The sequence below is a fragment of the Melanotaenia boesemani genome, chromosome 8, assembly GCF_017639745.1.
Source record: "Melanotaenia boesemani isolate fMelBoe1 chromosome 8, fMelBoe1.pri, whole genome shotgun sequence".
Classification (NCBI taxonomy): domain Eukaryota; kingdom Metazoa; phylum Chordata; class Actinopteri; order Atheriniformes; family Melanotaeniidae; genus Melanotaenia; species Melanotaenia boesemani.
In genome coordinates this window covers 9,615,124-9,632,172 of record NC_055689.1, presented here as the reverse complement: position 1 = coordinate 9,632,172, position 17,049 = coordinate 9,615,124, and the positions used below count along the sequence as shown (strand labels likewise).

Sequence of the window (17,049 nt, the reverse complement as noted above, 5' to 3'; positions counted from 1 at the left end):
ACAAAATACCATTATCATTGTCACTACCAACATTGGTAAACATACATGCAACGGAAAATAAAAGAGAGAAAACAAAAATAAAACAGCAACAGAGAAAACAGTGAATTCAGGCTCGTCCCAGCTTGTGTAGCTTATGCCACAAATCATTTGTTACACCTGAATAATTAAGTCACACATGCAGATTCAAGAGGAGTTTGAGTGGCACTAGACTGGTAGGGTTTTGAGTTTACCTAAATAGGACAACACTGGGTCCCAGACAGAAAAGAATTTTTTCCGTGACCCCCTGAGAGAGTACTTTGTCTTTTCTAACTGTATGCAGTGCATTAGGTCACTAAACCACAAGGACACTTTAGGCAGTTTGTTTGACTTCCAGTGTAACAATATCCGTCTGCGTGCTAGCAATGTTGTGAAAGCGATTATGTTTTGGTAACTTTTCCTTATTGTAGCATGTCTTCTATCCGTTGTGCCAAATATGGCCATTGCTGCATTGGGTTGAAGGTCAATGTTTAGAGCTTCTGATAGTGTTTTAAAAATCATAGACCAGTTTGGCACAACCAAAACATATGGGACAAATTGGCAGGGATATTTCGACATCTGTCACAGTTAGCCTCAACATTTGGATATATTCTAGCCAGTTTTGCCTTGGAGTAGTGAATGCGGTGCAAAATTTTAAATTGAATTATGCTTAACCAGGCACAAGAAGTGCTACCGTTTACTTTTAACAAAGCATTGTCCCAAATGTCTTCTGACTCCAGTTCCCCCCCTAACTCAGCCAACCAGTCCGCTTTGATCTTCGTAAGGTTTGTGTCTTTAAAGGAGGATATACAATTATTTATTCTTGAAATTAGTCTCTTAGTATTAAAAGGAGCCCCTAGCAGATCATCTAAACTGGGGGATGATGACATGTGAGGGAAGTTGGTGTCATGATATTGTATAAAGTGGCGGACTTGGAAATCACGAAATAGACTAGATTGGGGGAGACTAAACTTGCGAGACAGCTCGTCAAAACTTGCAAAAATAGAGTTTATGTACATGTCTTTAAAATGACAAATACCTTGTCTTTGCCAAAGAATAAATTCAGAATCTTGTCTTGCCTGGGGAAAATTATGATTGTTAAGTATAGGACTCAGATAAATAAGGTTGCCAATTCCAAAGTTCTGTCTAAATTGAGACCATATTTTGAGGGTATTTATGACTACTGGATTGTTAGTGAATTTTGAGACAGAAATGGGTAGACTAGAGGTGACCAAACTCTAAGGGAAGTGGAGATACAGGACACAGCTTCTAAAAGGCACCAGTTCATATCAGGAGTATAAAGCCAATGCATGACTTTGTAAATATTTGAGGCCCAGTAGTAACAACAAAAATTTGGTAGAGCTAGGCCACCACTGTTTTTAGGCCTCTGTAACAGTTCTAAGCGTATTCTAGGTTTCTTCTCATCCCACAAAAAAGAGGTGAAGGTCCTGTCAAGAGACTTGAAGAAAGATTTAGGGATGTAGAGAGGAATACATTGAAATAGGTAGAGGAATTTGGGGAGCACAGTCATTTTGATACAATTAACCTTCCCTGCTAAGGATAGATTACATCATTTCCATTTCTTTAAGTCTAATTTAGTTTTATCAAATAGTGGGCCAAAGTTTTTTTGATTAAGTTGCTGCATATCTCTTGTAATGTTAATACCTAAGTATTTAAAGCCATTTTTTGACATTACAAATGGCAGATCACCATCTCGTATTTGAAGAGCCAGGGCATTAACAGGGTAACATTCACTTTTATTAATATTCAATTTGTATACAGAAAAAGCTCCAAATTTTCTCAAAGTATGGATTATAATGGGAGCACTTTGAACAGGGTCTGATACATACAGTAATAAATCGTCTGCATACAGAGATACCCTATGCCCCCCCTGTGAATTCCACTGATTGATGGTAGTGTGTTAAGTGTGATTGATAAGAGCTCTATAGCTAAGGCAAACAGCAATGGACTTATTGGGCAGCCCTGACGAGTACCCCTTTACAGCTTAAAATATTTTGAGCGTTTGTAATGACAGAGGCCTAGGGTGCATTATACAAGAGTTTAATCCATGCAATGATGTTAGGGCCATAACCAAATTTATCCAAACATGCAAACAAGTATTCCCATTCTATCCTGTCAAATGCTTTTTCCTCGTCAAGCGAGACAACCACCTCGGGTATCTCACCAGACGCGGGAGAGTAAATTACATTAAAAAGCCGAAGGATGTTTATGAATGAATGGCGCCCTGGCATAAAACCTGTCTGGTCCGCAGAGATTATTTCACGCATTGTTCCTTCTAGGCGAAGTGCAAGAGCTTTGGCCAAGATCTTCACATCACTATTTAAGAGGGAAATAGGACGGTATGAGCCGCATTCTATGCCATCTTTACCTGGCTTAAGTAGAATGGTGAGTGACGCTTCAGTCAAAGTTTGTGGGAGTGAGCCACGGGACAGAGAGTCATTAAACATATCAAGCAGGATTTTTGATAGTTTGTCTAAAAATTTTTTTAAAAACTCGATAGGGTACCCATCAGGGCCTGCTGCTTTGCCATTTTGCATTGCCTTTATTGCTTTAATGATTTCTTTACAGTTTAATGGAAGTTCAGTCTTGTCCCTAAGCTCTGCTGTTACTGAGGGAGCTTCTAGGTCATTAAAGGTCCCATATTATGCAAAATTCACTTTTTAATGGTTTTGGAACAGTCATACTGGTCCCCCCGCATGTGTAGGAGACCCGTAAGTGTGAAACTCTTTCAGGCGCTCTCTCTCCCCCCTGCTCCACCTCTAGGGAAGTAAGCGCTGAAATGAGCTTGTTTGAAAGCGTGTACGTTATGACGTCATAAGGGACAATAACCACTCCCCACAGAGCGATGGACCCGTCTACCGGCTCTCAAAGCCCGCCCTCTAAAAATCACCTAGCGCCCAGTGTTTTTCCCTCTTCGGCAACCCTCGTTAGCGGACATGGCTAAGCGACAGAAGCACTGTTCTGTTTGTGGCTGCATAAATGAACACGAAAACGTTTTTTTACTTCCATCCACTGAACCCACGAGGACTGAGTGGATTAATTTTATTTTTGGAGGAAATGTACCCGGAAAACTTCCAAAGGTTTTGCATGTCTGTGGCCAGCATTTCAAAGAGGACTGTTTCCACAACATGGGTGCATGGAAAGCAGGCTTCGCCAACCGTTTGAAGCTGAAGCCAGGTTCAATACCAACTGTCCGTGACACAGCTGGAGAGGTAAGAGCAGTACTGTTAGTCTTCTTGCTCGAACTTCTTCAGGAATGGGTTCCGGTGTTCCGGCGTTTGTTTATCCTTCACTACGCTGTAATCAGCGTCTAGTAACCGCTAAGGCCTAACCTGTCAATCACCTCATGACGGGCGATGCGATGGGCGGAGCCAACAGCTGAGCTGCTCCACCAGGGTTCCGCCCACCATAAACGGCACATTTCTGAAGCTGCTAAAAAGAGGGAGGTGAAGAGAAGCCGCTGCACTCAAACTGAGGGTCGATTTGTCCATACCATGGCGGAAATATTTCATTTAGATATTAATGAATGGTCTCAGATTGGGAATAAAGTGTATAATATGGGACCTTTAAAGAAATGTTCCATGTCAGAGCAGTCTCCGGTCATCTGGGACATATACAGATCTGAATAAAACTAAGTAAATGTGTCATTAATTTCTATGGGGTCAGAAGTTAATTCACCATCATCTTTCCATATTTGGTGGATTTGTTGTGAAGCTGAGCGACACTTAAGTTGGTGTGCTAATAAGCGTCCAGCTTTGTCGCCATGCTCATAGAAGTATCCCTGAGTTTTTAAAAGCAGGCGTTCGGTTTTTTCAGTCAATATCAAATTATATTGTGTTTGGAGGTCCAGCTTCTTCTTGTAGAGCTCAGGGTAGGGAGAGGCTGAGTACTGATCATCCGCTACAGATATTGATTTTATGAGCTCTTCTTGTTTAGTTCTTTTAATTTTATTCATTTTAGCTGAATATGATATAATCTCACCCCTGATTACAACCTTTAGTGTTTCCCAAAGAAGAGAGGGGGAGATGCCATCTTTTTTGTAAGATTCTATAAAGTCATCAATTTTTTGGGATATAATTTTACAGAAGTTGTCATCAGATAAAAGGTTTCTATCTAATTTCCAGGAGGGACGTTCTAATTTATAAAGAGGGAATGTAAGATCTAGTAATACAGGGGCATGGTCTGATTCAACTATGGATAGGTACTGAGTTTTGTTGACGAAAGGGAGAAGCCTACGGTCAATGAAAAAGTAATCTATTCGACTATATGAGTGATGTACAGGGGAGAAGAAAGAAAAGGATTTGCTCTGTGGGAATAGAAAACGCCAAGGATCAACATGTCCTGTCTCATCCATAAAATCTAACAGAAGTTTAGCTTTTTTAGAGAGGTTTTTGACAAGACTTTTAATATACACATATAAATAAACAGTTGATAAAACATGAATAAAGACATAAAAACAAGTTTGGTCCAAGAATGTTTTATTGCATTTTTTTATTGGCTTCATATATTTATATTTATCAGCTGGACTCACAGTCACTTTGTTTAAAGTGCACAATTTTATTAACAAGACCCACTGTGGATTGTCTGTACTCTGCCTTGCTTTTTAAATACTGTTTTCTTAAAAAAAAAAAGGGGTGCCTAAGTATGTACAAAACCCCACAACCTTTTATTTCTAAGTCTCAAACAGCAAATCTCGCAGAATTCTTTTGTAACATCTGCCTTTGGTTGTTTTGCTTCGCTGAAATGTGTTCATCTGCCTGTATTTGATTTAAAATATTTTAATTTCTGTCCCTTTTAAATCAAACTTTTGTTCATCTTTTTTTTCCTGCTTCCTGGTTCATTCACCCACTGGGCCTGTACCTTTTGGGCTGGTTCAGGAATCTGTTCATGTCTAAAGTACTTTATCATAAATGTACTAAACCCATTAAATAAATGCACACTTTCACACATAAATACCTATATAATTCACCTTAAATGTCTATTAGGTCTTAAAAGAAATGCTCTTGAACCATTTAAATATGTCAAACAACACATATAAAACACCAACGTCCATAAAAATAAAAACTAAGTTTCACAAAAACAATTAAATGTGATATAAATAACTTGGAAATGACTGTTTGTCAGTAAATCTTAAGTATATTGTAGTTACATGTTATGTGAGTTATAGTTCCTGTATATGTTTCTAGTGACCTGAGTCATATTTAAGATAATTTTTTTATACTAAGCTCACTGTAAGAAAGAAATGGTGTCAGACTTTATAATCCTTCCTTTCTTAAACTTCTGACGTCTCCTGTACGTTTAAAATGCTACACTATATTGCCAGGACTCCTTTTCCACACCTTTCTGATCATTCATTAACTTAATGTGACCTCTTCATTTGTACTGTCGCCTCAATCTGCGGTGGCAGCTGGAGAAAATCACAAAGTAATAAAAGTGCATCATTGACTGATGTCGACAGTCAGAAACTTCACATGGTTTTCCTGTCAGAAGGAGAAAAAAGGGTTTGAAATGAAAGGAATAACCTGGGATGACAAAACCGGAATTCTTCATTACCAAATTCTACTCACCTTCTCTTTCGTTGTAAATAAAGCTGAAAAAGTAAATGGGTGATAAGAGGCCAGAGTGCAGTCAACGCCAGTGTGAGTGGAGAGGAGTCAAAAGGCCACCATGATGGTCTGAGGAACTACAGCAGACAGACAGAGAACCGGGAGGAAGGGACTTCAGAGAAAGAACATTTTACTAGCACCATACTGTACAAAAGTCTTGATCCACCTCTCACTTCTTTGTATTTTCCTTCCAGACAGCCAGACTTTGTCATCATATTAAGTGGTGTTGACCAAAAGTTCACTAGACTTTCTGACTGTCTTTCTAAGTTTTTCTTTGGACACTTGCTATTTTTCTTTTACTTATTTTCAGTCCTGTCTTTGTACCTGACCATTGTTAGAAGAATGTGTTCTGCTTGCTGCGACCAGTCCAGGGGGCCTCACCCTACCCCTCGCCTGCTAACTGCTGAGATGGACTCCAGCTGCCCCATAGCCCTGAATTAGAATTAATGGTATAGAAAATGAATGAATGTTGTTTGTTAAGCCACTATAAATTATTCAAGCATACAAAAAGGCACTGAATGCAAGAGATGAACCAGCATTGCTGGTTTCAGATCGGATCTTTATACGTTTTGTTACTAGTAGCCCGTCACAAAGACATCATGTGCTCTATTGTCTTTGGTTACATCTAAGGCAGTGCTAAGAAAAAACACACTGACAGATACAAAATTATATTTTTGCACCAACAAGGTGATTCCTAAAGAGCTTTTTGTACAAACTTAGCATATCACAACATGGTGAGCAGCATCCTTAAAAAAAACCTTAAACTGGTAAAACGTGAAGGAAAACAGAAGAAAAGTCAGACCTGAAGAATTATCAGCAGCAGATGAACAGTAACTGAAAGTGACATCCTTAAGAAATATGAAAACCTCCAGTAAAACTCCAACACAAGACCTGAGAGACGTCTCTGGACCTTCATCTGATCCTTCGACTGTTCACTGCAGCCTCATCAGAAACGGTCTCCATGGCTGTCAAGAAACCATTCTTAAGGAAGGGAAACAGGAAGAAAAGGCTGAGGTATGCCATGTGACAAGAACTGCACTAAAAATCAGTAGCAACAGGTAAGATGGAATGAGGAATCCTCCCCAGAGTCCAGACCTCAGCATTATCAAAGCAATATGGGAACATCTTGAGAGGGAGCAGAAGAAGAGGCAAAAACATCCAAAGATCTTCGTAAAGTCCATCACAGAGAACTTAAAAAAATGACAAGAAAGCTTCTCAGAGAGGATTCAGACTGTGTTGAAGAATAAAGCTGGTCAAACCAAACATTATTAGGGTCCCAGCCATACAAAGTATGGAAGGACCCTATTGTTTTCCAAATGTTTATTATTATACTCCTAAGCATTTCGATGCCAAATTTGACCCTCTAAACACCCATGAAAAGTTGTGAAACTTGGCACACACGTCAAGCCTGGTGAAAATTTCGATATTCTAAGGTCCGCATACACTTCAATACAAAAGTGGCTCAACAGCGCCACCTAGACACCCCAAAAATACTTCGACGTAGGAAGATGAAACTCGGCACACACGTGTAACACCCTGAGTCGGGCAAAAAAGTCAATTGAACATCTGTTGCCATGGCAACAGGGCGCCCGCCATCTTGGCGTTTACGGCAACTTTTTTTCCATTTTTTGCACTTTACACGATTCGTATTTGAACGAACTAGTCTGACGTGCGACTGACTCCAAACTTGGTGGGAAGCTTCCTGACAAGTTGGGGACCAAACGCTCCTCAAATCTTTCTAATAGGAAAAAGCGTGTAACCGTGGCAACCAATGGAAAAATGCCTTCTCGCCATGAAACACGGTTTGCTCATATCTCCATAGGAATACATGGGAACTGCACCAAAGTTCACAGTATTCATACGTGTAACACCCCAAGTCCAGCAAAGAAGTCAATCAAACACCTGTTGCCATGGAAACGGGGTGCCAGCCATCTTGGCTTTCACTGTCATTTGTTCCACCTTATACGCATCGTATTTGAACAAACTAGTCTGAGGGGATTCGTGCGACTGACTCCAAACTTGGTGGGAAGCTTCCTGACAAGTTGGGGAACAAACGCTATTCAAATCTCTCTAATAGGAGAAAGCCTGTTGCCATGGCAACCATGGAAAAAAGCCTTCTCGCCATGAAACACGGTTTGCTCATATCTCCATAGGAATACATTGGAACTGCACCAAAGTTGACAGGATTCATACTTGTTGTATCTTTAACGCATTACAATACCTGTTGCCATAGCAACATAGCATGTTAGCTAGCATATTAGCATAAAAGGAAAAAATGCTAACTAGGTAGATCAACTTTTCACTTTCTCAGCTGGATGTTTTACCATGTTACTTACTATGTTAGCAGGTTCCCTAACATGATAGGAAAAGTTGTATGAGACTGGTGCCGGGGTCCAGGACGCTCGGACCCGATGGATGCCGCTTGCGGCTTTAATATTATTATTATTATTATTATTATTAGAATTATACAAACTCTGTTTATGCATTTTCTCCTTCTTTATTTTTCCTTTCAGATTTGGCCTTTAGGGGTCACAGCAGCAAATCATCTGCTTCCATTTAACCCCAATGCATCCTCTTCTACCTTCATGTTCTCCCTCACAACATCCATAAATCTCATCTTTGGTCTTACTCCAGGCCTCCTGCCTGGCAGTTCCAACCTCGGAGTCCTTCTACTGATACATTCACTATCCCTCCTCAGTACATGTCCAAACCATCTCAGTCTGGTCTCTCTGGCTTTATCTCCATCTGTTATATGTGCTGTCCCTCTGATACACTCATTCCTGATCCTATCCATCCTCATCACTCCTAAAGAGAACCTCAACATTTTATTTGCATTTTACTTTGCAACCTCCAGCTCTGCCTCCTGTCTTCTCTTTAGTGCCACTGTTTCTAAACCACACAACATACAGTCTTGTACACCTTTCCTTTCATTTTAGCTGATACTCTTTTATCGCACATCAAAGATGACACTTTCCTCCACCCGTTCCAACCTGCTTGTACTCACTTCTTCTCCTCTTTTCCACACTCTCCATTGCTCTGAACTGTTGATCCTACTTCAAATCCTCCACCTTTATTTTATCTCTACTCTCTGTAACTTCACTGTTCCACTTGGTTCCCTCTCATTCGCACACATGTATTCTGTCTTGCTTCGGCTAACCTTCATTTCTCTCCTTTCCAGGGCAAACCTCCACCTCTCCAGCTTTTCCTCCACCTGCTCCCTGCTCTCACAACAGATCACAATCTCATCTACAAACATCATAGTCCATGGAGATTCCTGTCTAACCTCGTCTGCCAGTCTGTCCATCACCATAGCGAACAGAAAGGGGCTCAGAGCTGACCTTTGATGCAGTCCCACCTCCACCCGGAACTCCTTCGCCATACCTACAGCGCACTTCATCACTGTCTTACAGCTCTCATACATGTCCTGTACCACTCTAACATACTTCTCTGCTACTACAGACTTTATCATACAGTTCTTCTCTCGGCACCCTGTCACATGTTTGCTCTAAATCCACAAAGACACAATGCAGCTCCCTCTGACTTCTCTATACTTCTTTATCAACAACCTCAAAGCAAATGTTGTATCTGTAGTACTCTTTCTTGGCATGAAACCATACTGCTACTCAGAAATGCTCACTTTTGTCCTAAGTCTAACTTCCACTACTTTCCCCCATAACTTCATTGTATCTGTTTTTGCCTTTTGTGTTTTTCATTTTACAAATCTCTGTGATTATTTCCTGTTTTTGTTAAAAGACAGAACAAAATTAGTTTTGTACAGTACAGTAATATTACTACTACTCCTAACAACAACAAAATGGCAATAATAAAATCATGTAAAATAATAAAGAAAAGGGTGAGAGGTAAACAGGTAAAATCTAATAAGTGGTGATAATTTGTCTGATCAGGACCTTTCGTGCCACTGGTAACAAGCCTTCCTGCCTTGGTGAAGATGATCGTGACTAGAAAGACAAGAAAATACAGAAAATTATCGATTAAAAATTTTCATAATATAGACTTTAACTAATAGTGGTGCATTTTTGGAAACACAGGAAAAAGTAAATAAATCTAATATCAGATTCAGGAAAATCACAATGTTTTTTGATCATACTAGCCTAAATAATGTCTGTAATGACCCTGGTCTTTCACCTGTGACTTGCTCAGCTCCTCCAGCGTGTGCAGCCGGTGCAGCACATCGGCCATGTCGCCCTGCAGCCTCAGCAGAGCCGCTGCTATTTGCTCGCTGACGTTTCCCTTGACAGGATGTCTGCTCTGTGTGAAACCACCACCGGCAGCATCCACACACCGGGGAGAGCTGCAGGTGGACTGTGGTGACGGGGAACCTGGAACGAAAGCCACAGATTTATATTTAAACATGCAACCTTCAAGGAAAACAAAGAATTCAGTTCCTAAAGAAGAGAGAACTAGAACTGTATGTTGGAGACTGAAAATATAAATAAGAAGCTCACCTCGTCCTCTTCTTGATAAGGAGCTGTTTAGTTTGTTTGGACTGACCACATCTTGATGACAGAAATCTCCTGTGAGTCCTTCATCCTCTGCCTCTTTGAGCGTAGTGCTGCTCTCAAACCAAAGATCATTGGGCCTCACTGAGGCGGCTCCCGATCCTGGAGACAGGAGGCTTTTTGATGTAGAGAGCCGCTTCGCAGGGAAAAGAGAGTTTGAATTTAGAGAAACAAGCTTAAAATAAAGAATCATTTCTTTTAGACTTTGGAAATGGGACATTGCACCACCTCCATCGCTAGATGCTCCATGGAGTCGCAGAATTCCTCATTATCAGAGTCTGCGGATCGATGGATGCTATCAGGTGCAGCATCACTGTGATCTATGTCAAGCAAAACACACAAACATGTGATCAATGTAGAAAACTGGGTCTACATTCTGGATCCTGCATCCATATTCCTCTTTCTTTTTAACACACAATCAATTGTACCATCAAATCTTACCACTGAAGTGTCCGTTGAAGAGCATGTATGGGTTATACTGTACACTGGACTCTAAAGAGCAGGCCAGTTCCTCCTCCTCCACCTCGCTGTTGAGGGAGCTGTGTGTCCCGTTGGTGAAGGAAGACATGCTGGGCTCCACGCTGCTGTTGGAGCCCTTGGTGTCAGACCTCCATCTCCTGTCATCCACCATTAAAAACCTCGGGTCAGGGCTTGAGTCTGGGGTGATACAGATGAGAATATTTCTTCTAATGTGGAATTTGCAACATTTACATGTGTCGGTGGAAGATGCCAAATAAAGAGGAAATATGACTTTGAAATGAAGGAATTCAGGAACTTTTGTTTGTTCTTTTTGTTTTGCTATAAAATAAAAAAGAAATTTATCTCACAATGACACTGTCCAATGTTTTATATCCTGGCTCAGAAATCTGACTTCTTAATGACATTCTTTAACTTTTTCCCCATCTGGAAGTTGTAAATTCTGGTTTCTGGTGTCTGATTTTTCACTCTGCCACAGTAAAACAAATAATCTGTGGTTATAAAATCTATATAAGAAATAGTTATTTAAATTAGCCAATAAAAAACACCTTCATTTCAGCTTCAGTTTGGTGTTAAAGACATCAAAGCCTGGTCATCCTTTCTGCTTTTAAATTCAGGTTTTTTCTGGTTCTAAGAACCTCAGAGATTCTGTTTTCAGTGGCATAGTTACTCTTGGTAGTGTATTACCTCGGCTCCCAGTGCTACTGTAAGGAACTTTGGAGTAATTTTGACCAGGATTTGAGTTTATTTCACACATGAAACAGGTTTCTGGAACAGTCCCCACGAAAAACACTCAACAGCCATTTTATTAGGTGTTAGTGTGCAAGTTTTCAAGAGATTAGGATTTAATGTTTTGTCACGGCAGTGGTTCCCAAACTTCTTCTGCGGGGTCCCCTTTTCATCAACAACAACAATGTCAAGGCCTCCCCCGTCCTCAGTCCCACTACCACATCCACCCTGATGCTTACAAAGAAGGGTATAAGGAAATGTGCCACTAAATAGTTTTTAGTTTATTGGCTGCTACTTCATTAACTATAGTAAACCCATGATCAATACCATCATCATACCGTCAGATGCTGATATTTTGAAACATACAACACTGTGGTCTCTCTTCATTACTCACCATTCATCGTATTTTCTTCTTTTTTTTTTATATATTAATTGAAATCTTTGTTGTTAATTTATCATCATTTGCCCATTGGTACTTTCATAAATTTGTCCATGTTTTGCTAGCAGCACAAAAAAGTTTTATTTAGTCTTGCTGACTGTTTCACGGTAATAATGTCCTATAAGGAATAAATTTTGTATCCAAATTAAAGCTTGCATGGTAGCGTGAGGTTGTAGGAGAGCTCATATCCTCCTTCAACAGAAAAGTTTGGACTAAAGGTCAATTGTTCTTTCCAAACCCTGAAACCAGCTGCTATGAACAGAGCTGTATATTTGTGGTGCAGAAGGGACGTGATGAACTGTATGTTATTTTGACCAGAGCATGTCACAAACTTCAAAAAGGATTTCCTACTTGTAAACAGAAAAATAAATAATTTGTCTTATTTAAAATGAATTTTTATTTTTTAGGACTTTTCTGAAAAAGGCTAATATTAAGAAGTAACAAAAAAAATAAAAACAGTGCACAGAAACTAACAAACTTACAAAGAAAATGTTTTTACTGTAGTAACGTCACCAACCTAAACACACTGTGAAAAATAACACTGCTTTGTCAACACTTTAACTGAGTTAAACACAGCTAGCATCGCAGCACAACACAGCTAACTGCTACAACTACACTGTACCTCTGTCCTCCTCCTTGTCTCCATCGTATCTTTTCACGTCTTCATCTCCATCCTCCTCACTTCTCCTCCAATCACTACTCTCCTCTTTTCTCTCGATTTGACTACTTTCTCTGCTTCCCTCGGCCTCCTCGCTGCTGAAACTTTGCTCCAGCACGCTGCTGTGTTTGTCTTGCTCTTGGACGTTCTGTATATCATCCCACAGACCCCCATAGCCTGAGCAGTAAGGGGAAACACTCATTAACTGTCATAATTTGCACACGTTTAATACAACCCCATCCCACAAAGTGGACTCTGTGCAAAATGAAAAACAAAATAAAATTACTTGCACATCTCATAAACTCATATTTAATTCCCTTTAGAACATAAACATATAAACAGATTAAATATAAAACTGAGACATTTTACCATTTGATATAATTTGATGGCAGCAACACATATAAAAAAGTTGAAAGAGGAAAAACAAACGGCTGGAAAAGCAATTAACACAAATAAAAAACAACTTGAGTAGTAATACTTTGGTAAGGAGACTACTAATTAGGTTAATAAGCAACAGTTTAGTAACATGACGGGATTAAAAGAGCATTTCAGAGAGGCAGAGCCTCTCAGATGTAAAGATGGGCAGAGGTTCACCAATCTACAACAAAATGGCTTAAAAAAATCAGAAAAATGTCCCTTAACGTAAAATTGTCAAGACTTTGATAATCCCACTATCTACAGTGTGTAGCCTAGTGTCATCAATAGATTCAGAAAATCAGGAATCTCTGTGCGCAAGGGGGAGAAGGCAAATAGTCAAAACTGGATGCCATCAGGTGTTACTGCATTAAAAACAAACATCTAATTAACCTAATTGTGAAAATGCTCCATTAGTTTTTTTTATTTATGTCAGTTACTTTTATTTGATGATGATATACGCTGTAGATGGTGGAATCTTCAAAGTCTTCTCAATTTTTACTCAGTATTTGTTATTGATTAATTGACAATTAACCTCATTAGTTGTCAAATGTTCCTCCAGCTGTTTCTTATTTTTCACCAATTACTTTTCCAGCCTTTTGTTGTCCCTGGTCCAACTTTTATACAGACATCTTGCTGCCATTGAATTCAAAATGAGCTTATATTTTCCATGAACTGGTAAAACCTCTCAATTATAATATCTAATATGTTGTTTGTGTTATAAGGGGAACAAAATATGAGTTAATGAGATTTGCAAATCACTGCAAGCAAAAGACATGCAGACACTTGACATAGCACTTTACTATTATCAGCTTTTGTGTGCTAACCTACTCCACACAGCGCACAAAACGATGCAAGCAAACCGAAACACCACAGCCAGTACAGCACAACAGACTCCACAAGGAAATCTGATCAAATTTTGTACCAGTCATGATGTAAACTCGTAGATCTTTTATCAGTCAAGTGAAATAGTAATGAAACTGACTCATACGGCACATAAAAAACTCACAACCAGCACAACTAATCTATCAAGTCTACAGAGCTACAAACAGCGAAGACTTGCCTTCCATTGTTGGCTTCTTAATCGATCTAACCAGCTCTTCTAGTGAGAAAGAGACATGTAAGGTAGGCTCAAAACTGGGGGGGGGTTCAGTCCTAATGTTTAAGAATAGTTAGTGTATCAATCATAAGCTAAGTAGCAGAACCTTTTATGATGTGCATTTTTTGTTTCCTTTGCTTTGCCTTCGACTCTTTATATTGACTAACCCTGTATTTCAAACCAGCAAGATCACCTTCTTGTCCTACAAAAGGTCTGGTGAAGGGTCTCTTATCCACTTCATTTCCCTCCTCTTCTTCACCGTCAACCTCTGTATAGAAGTTGCCAAGCTTCTGCACCAGTTCAGACACGTCATCTGAGATCGGGATGGTCTCCAAAATCTGACAACAAGCATGGAGTTGTGTGAGAATTAAAGTACAACCTCTTTTGAAGGGTTTATGCATCAAGACATAAAAGGAACATAAAGGAGAATTCAAGTCCTTTCCAGGTCTTAAAATGAGTTATATACAACCTTGGATGCCTCACACACTACAATATGCCATTATTTATAAACAAATAAACCAAAGTTCAGAAGCACTGTGAAAAAACAGTTTTCAGGACCACCTCAAACAGCAATAAGTTGTAGTAATAATTTTATTCGTGATGTTTTCAGTCTGTCGCATCATCATGGAGGAATTTGGGTTGAATTTTTGGCTGGAACACCTTGATTATTTTCTTCTCTTTATTCTGTTGTAGATTTGCTGCTGTGTTTGGAATCTTTGTCCTGTTGCATGAACCAGTTTCAGCCAAGCTTCAGCTGTCAGACAAGTGGCCTCACGTGACTCTAAAACTTTGGTATACAGAGGAGTTCATGGTTGATTAAATAATTCTTTTTCACAGAGCAGTTCCACCTTATCGGCATTAAAAGCTGCCTTTGTTAGGCCACACTTGTCCCCCTTTGGTAACACACACAAACCAGAGGTAGCTCAGCACCACATCAGTGTGTGCTGACTCAAGCTGGTGATGAATGATGACAGTATTGTTTGTTAGAGCAGTGGTTTCCAACCTGTTCATTTAAGACCCTGTTAATGGAACTACTAAAGAATGACCCCCCCCAGAAGTTGGAATGAGATGATTGTGCTGATATGTTGAGTTTGGTTTTCACCAAACATGATGTCCAAATGACATCGTTCCAAAAGTCTTGTGGTTTATTTTTCTTTTCTATCTTTTCTAACCTAAGCTGTGCTGCCATGTTGTTCTTAGAGAGAAAAGTTGTTCTGCAATAATCCTAAATAAACCATACTTTTTCAGTCTTTTTCTAATTGTACTATCGTGAACTTTAACCTTTAACATGCTAACTGAGGCCTGGAGAGTCTGAGATGTTTCTCTTGAGATTTCTGCAGTTAATCAGAGCATTGTGCAGCCTGACCTTGTTTTTCCTCCTTGGCATTGTGTATGCATCATGCCAGAAAACTGCCAAAACTAAAGTTTTATAAAGATGATAACACTAATGATGATCAATTATTGACGTAATTTGATCAGCAGAATATCTGGCTGTTACTTAGCCTCTTAGCTCCTATAAAAGCTGTAAGTTTATTCTACATTTCTAACACATTGCTTCAACATTTTGACTCAACAAATAACATGTGTTGTAACTTATAAGACCTGGAAAGGACCAGATAATATTTTATGTCTTCATAAAAAAGAAAATTTACACAGCAGAGTTGTAGTTAAAGGATAATGAGTGTATACTTTGAATTAGCTAATTTCAAATAAATATGTTTGTATATGAAGGTGAAGTTACTAGATAACCTCTTTCTAAGTTTGTTTTCTAATTATCATCAAATAAAAACTACAGCTAAAGACTGTGTTGCAAGTGTTCAGTTAAGATCACTTGCCAGAACTTTCATGTAAAGAGTAAAATTTAAACATAATTTTTCTGCATGCTGCATCTCTTGAGCTTCAGCTTCCTGTGAAAGGACTTACCAGCTGGATATCCTCAATGTAATTCGTCATGGCTTCCTCCTTTGTCATGTTTCCTAGTGAGCTCCAAGCATCCCTGGCAACAAAGAGTCTATGTTCAGCACTGAAAGGAGGGTGAATAGTAAGCTGAAGCTGTGCAGTTAAAATGATCTGAAGAAATCTGATCATAAATCACTCTGTCACACTGCAAGTCTCTCCACAAGCTGTCTATGTTGCTGACCATGTTCATCCCTTTATGACCACAGTGTAGTATCTTCTGATGCTACTTCCAGCAGGATAATGCACCATGTCACAAAGCTCAAATCATCTCCAGCTGCTTTCTTGAACATGATGATGGGTTTACTGGACTCTAATGGCCTCCACCGTCACCAAATCTCAGTCCAATAGAGCAGCTTTGGGATGTGGTGAAACGGGAGATTCTCATCATGGATGCAGCCAACAAACCTGCAGCAACTGTGTGATGCTGTCATGTCAACATGGAGAAAACCTCTGAGGAAGGTTTCCAACATCTTGTTGAATCTCTGCCACCAAAAATTCAGGCAAGTATGAGGGAAAAGGGGGATCCACCCAGGTACTAACAAGGTGAACCTAATAAAGTGGCCTTAGTAAAACAACCACAATGTGTTCAAGTGGGTATAAAGCAACATATAGATTGTCAATAAATAAATAAATGCATACCATTCAATTTTGCCTCGATTGTCCCAGAAGCCCATTGGTCTGGGGACATTACAGGGCCCCACAGTAGCCTGCTTGTAATAGCTGTAGAACATCAGCATCAGGTCGTCAGAAGGCTGAAAAGGACCTGAGACATTAAGGAGAGGCAGCATCTGAAGTTATAAGAGACAGGCTCAGATTGTCTGAAAATGTAAAAAAGATGGGTGTAATTTTCCAGCTTTAGAAATGATCTAAATGTGGGTAACATACGGTACATAGGTGCCACGAGAGAAACAAGTGCATCAGTTAATCAGCTCTTATCCTTATAGCAGCTTTATGAACAGAAGGCTCAGCCACTAGTGACAGCTCTTCATGTAGGTCAATCACCTGGAGTGTTTACACTTCAATAAGCACACATTTCACAGCCTACAGCATACAATTAGACAATCAGATTTAATTGCTTTTGGTTTCCAGAACAGATCGGCATAAGTCATCAC

The 17,049-nt window shown here is 39.6% G+C and overlaps 1 protein-coding gene across 9 annotated transcripts in view; it reads right to left on the bottom strand.

Moving 5' to 3' along the window:
* Positions 1-4,510: 4,510 nt before the first annotated feature.
* LOC121644295 (acyl-CoA-binding domain-containing protein 5A-like) overlaps positions 4,511-17,049 on the bottom strand; it is a 14,075-nt gene continuing 1,536 nt past the window's right edge. For 3 of the 9 annotated variants that reach the window (XM_041992150.1, XM_041992148.1, XM_041992147.1), the window contains exons 3-14: positions 16,577-16,700; positions 15,902-15,974; positions 14,172-14,316; positions 13,943-13,981; positions 12,430-12,642; positions 10,604-10,819; positions 10,391-10,482; positions 10,109-10,298; positions 9,789-9,982; positions 9,551-9,601; positions 5,604-5,719; positions 4,511-5,516 (exon numbers count right to left, since the gene is read on the bottom strand). In XM_041992150.1, coding sequence (XP_041848084.1) covers positions 5,504-5,516; positions 5,604-5,719; positions 9,551-9,601; positions 9,789-9,982; positions 10,109-10,298; positions 10,391-10,482; positions 10,604-10,819; positions 12,430-12,642; positions 13,943-13,981; positions 14,172-14,316; positions 15,902-15,974; positions 16,577-16,700 — 1,466 coding nt within the window. In that variant the 3' untranslated portion in view covers positions 4,511-5,503. Of the gene's footprint in view, positions 5,517-5,599; positions 5,720-9,550; positions 9,602-9,788; positions 9,983-10,108; positions 10,299-10,387; positions 10,483-10,603; positions 10,820-12,429; positions 12,643-13,942; positions 13,982-14,171; positions 14,317-15,901; positions 15,975-16,576; positions 16,701-17,049 lie in introns of those variants that run through there. The other 6 variants (XM_041992149.1, XM_041992151.1, XM_041992152.1 and 3 more) reach the window with 6 other exon arrangements.